The sequence below is a fragment of the Chinchilla lanigera genome, unplaced genomic scaffold, assembly GCF_000276665.1.
Source record: "Chinchilla lanigera isolate Chin_1 unplaced genomic scaffold, ChiLan1.0 scaffold00052, whole genome shotgun sequence".
NCBI lineage: Eukaryota > Metazoa > Chordata > Mammalia > Rodentia > Chinchillidae > Chinchilla > Chinchilla lanigera.
In genome coordinates, this window is record NW_004955453.1 from 16,584,481 (window position 1) to 16,585,153 (window position 673).

General features: G+C 66.9%; 1 protein-coding gene across 1 annotated transcript in view; it reads right to left on the reverse strand.

Annotated features, from left to right (window-relative positions):
* Igfbp2 (insulin-like growth factor binding protein 2, 36kDa) overlaps positions 1 to 257 on the reverse strand; it is a gene marked incomplete in the record, with an annotated part of 27,865 nt that extends 27,608 nt beyond the window's left edge. The window contains 1 exon segment of the mRNA XM_013519997.1: positions 1 to 257. Coding sequence (XP_013375451.1) covers positions 1 to 154 — 154 coding nt within the window.
* Positions 258 to 673: the final 416 nt, after the last annotated feature.

A 673-nucleotide genomic window follows, 5' to 3' on the forward strand; every position in this document is an offset into this window, starting at 1 on the left:
GGGGCCCGCAAGCGGCCAGGCGCTCGGCCGTGCAGGGCGGGCAGCGGAACAGCACCTCGGCGCGCACCCCATGGCCACCGCCGCCCGCGCCCAGCAACAGCAGCAGCGACGGCAGGAGCAGCGGCAGCGCGGGGCAGCCCAGTTTCGGCAGCATGTTGGCGGTGGCGGGCGCTACAGCAGAGGGCGAGCGGGCAGGTGGCACGGCCCAGCAAGAGCGCGAGCCACCACCTTCGCTTCTTTCTCCTCCCCAGCCGCAGCAGGGTGCTAAAAAAGCCTGCTTCTCCCCGCCCCCTGCCTTCTCCCCTCCCCCTTGTGGAGACCACCCCCTTCCCCTGCACTCCTGCGGGCGGGCACGTGCGTGCGCACACGCCCACTCGCCCACCCCGCAGCGGTGCACGCCCGAGCCGGTGCCCCACTCCCCCCAGATCACGTCCCTCCACGCTTTTCCAGCTTGGGCTGCTCGACTCCAGAGAATAACTTGTTAAGCTTGGCTAGCACGAGGTTGGGAGCGGGGAAGAGCCGGTGCTTTTGTCTCCTTTCTTACTTCTTTTCGGAAGGACTTAGTTTGCGCGCTTCCCACGTGGCCGGCTCTGGGCTAACTGCTGGGGAAGCACGGAGGTACAGTCTTAACCTTCGGTAGATTTCAGGGTTCACACCAGCTCCTGCCATCCTC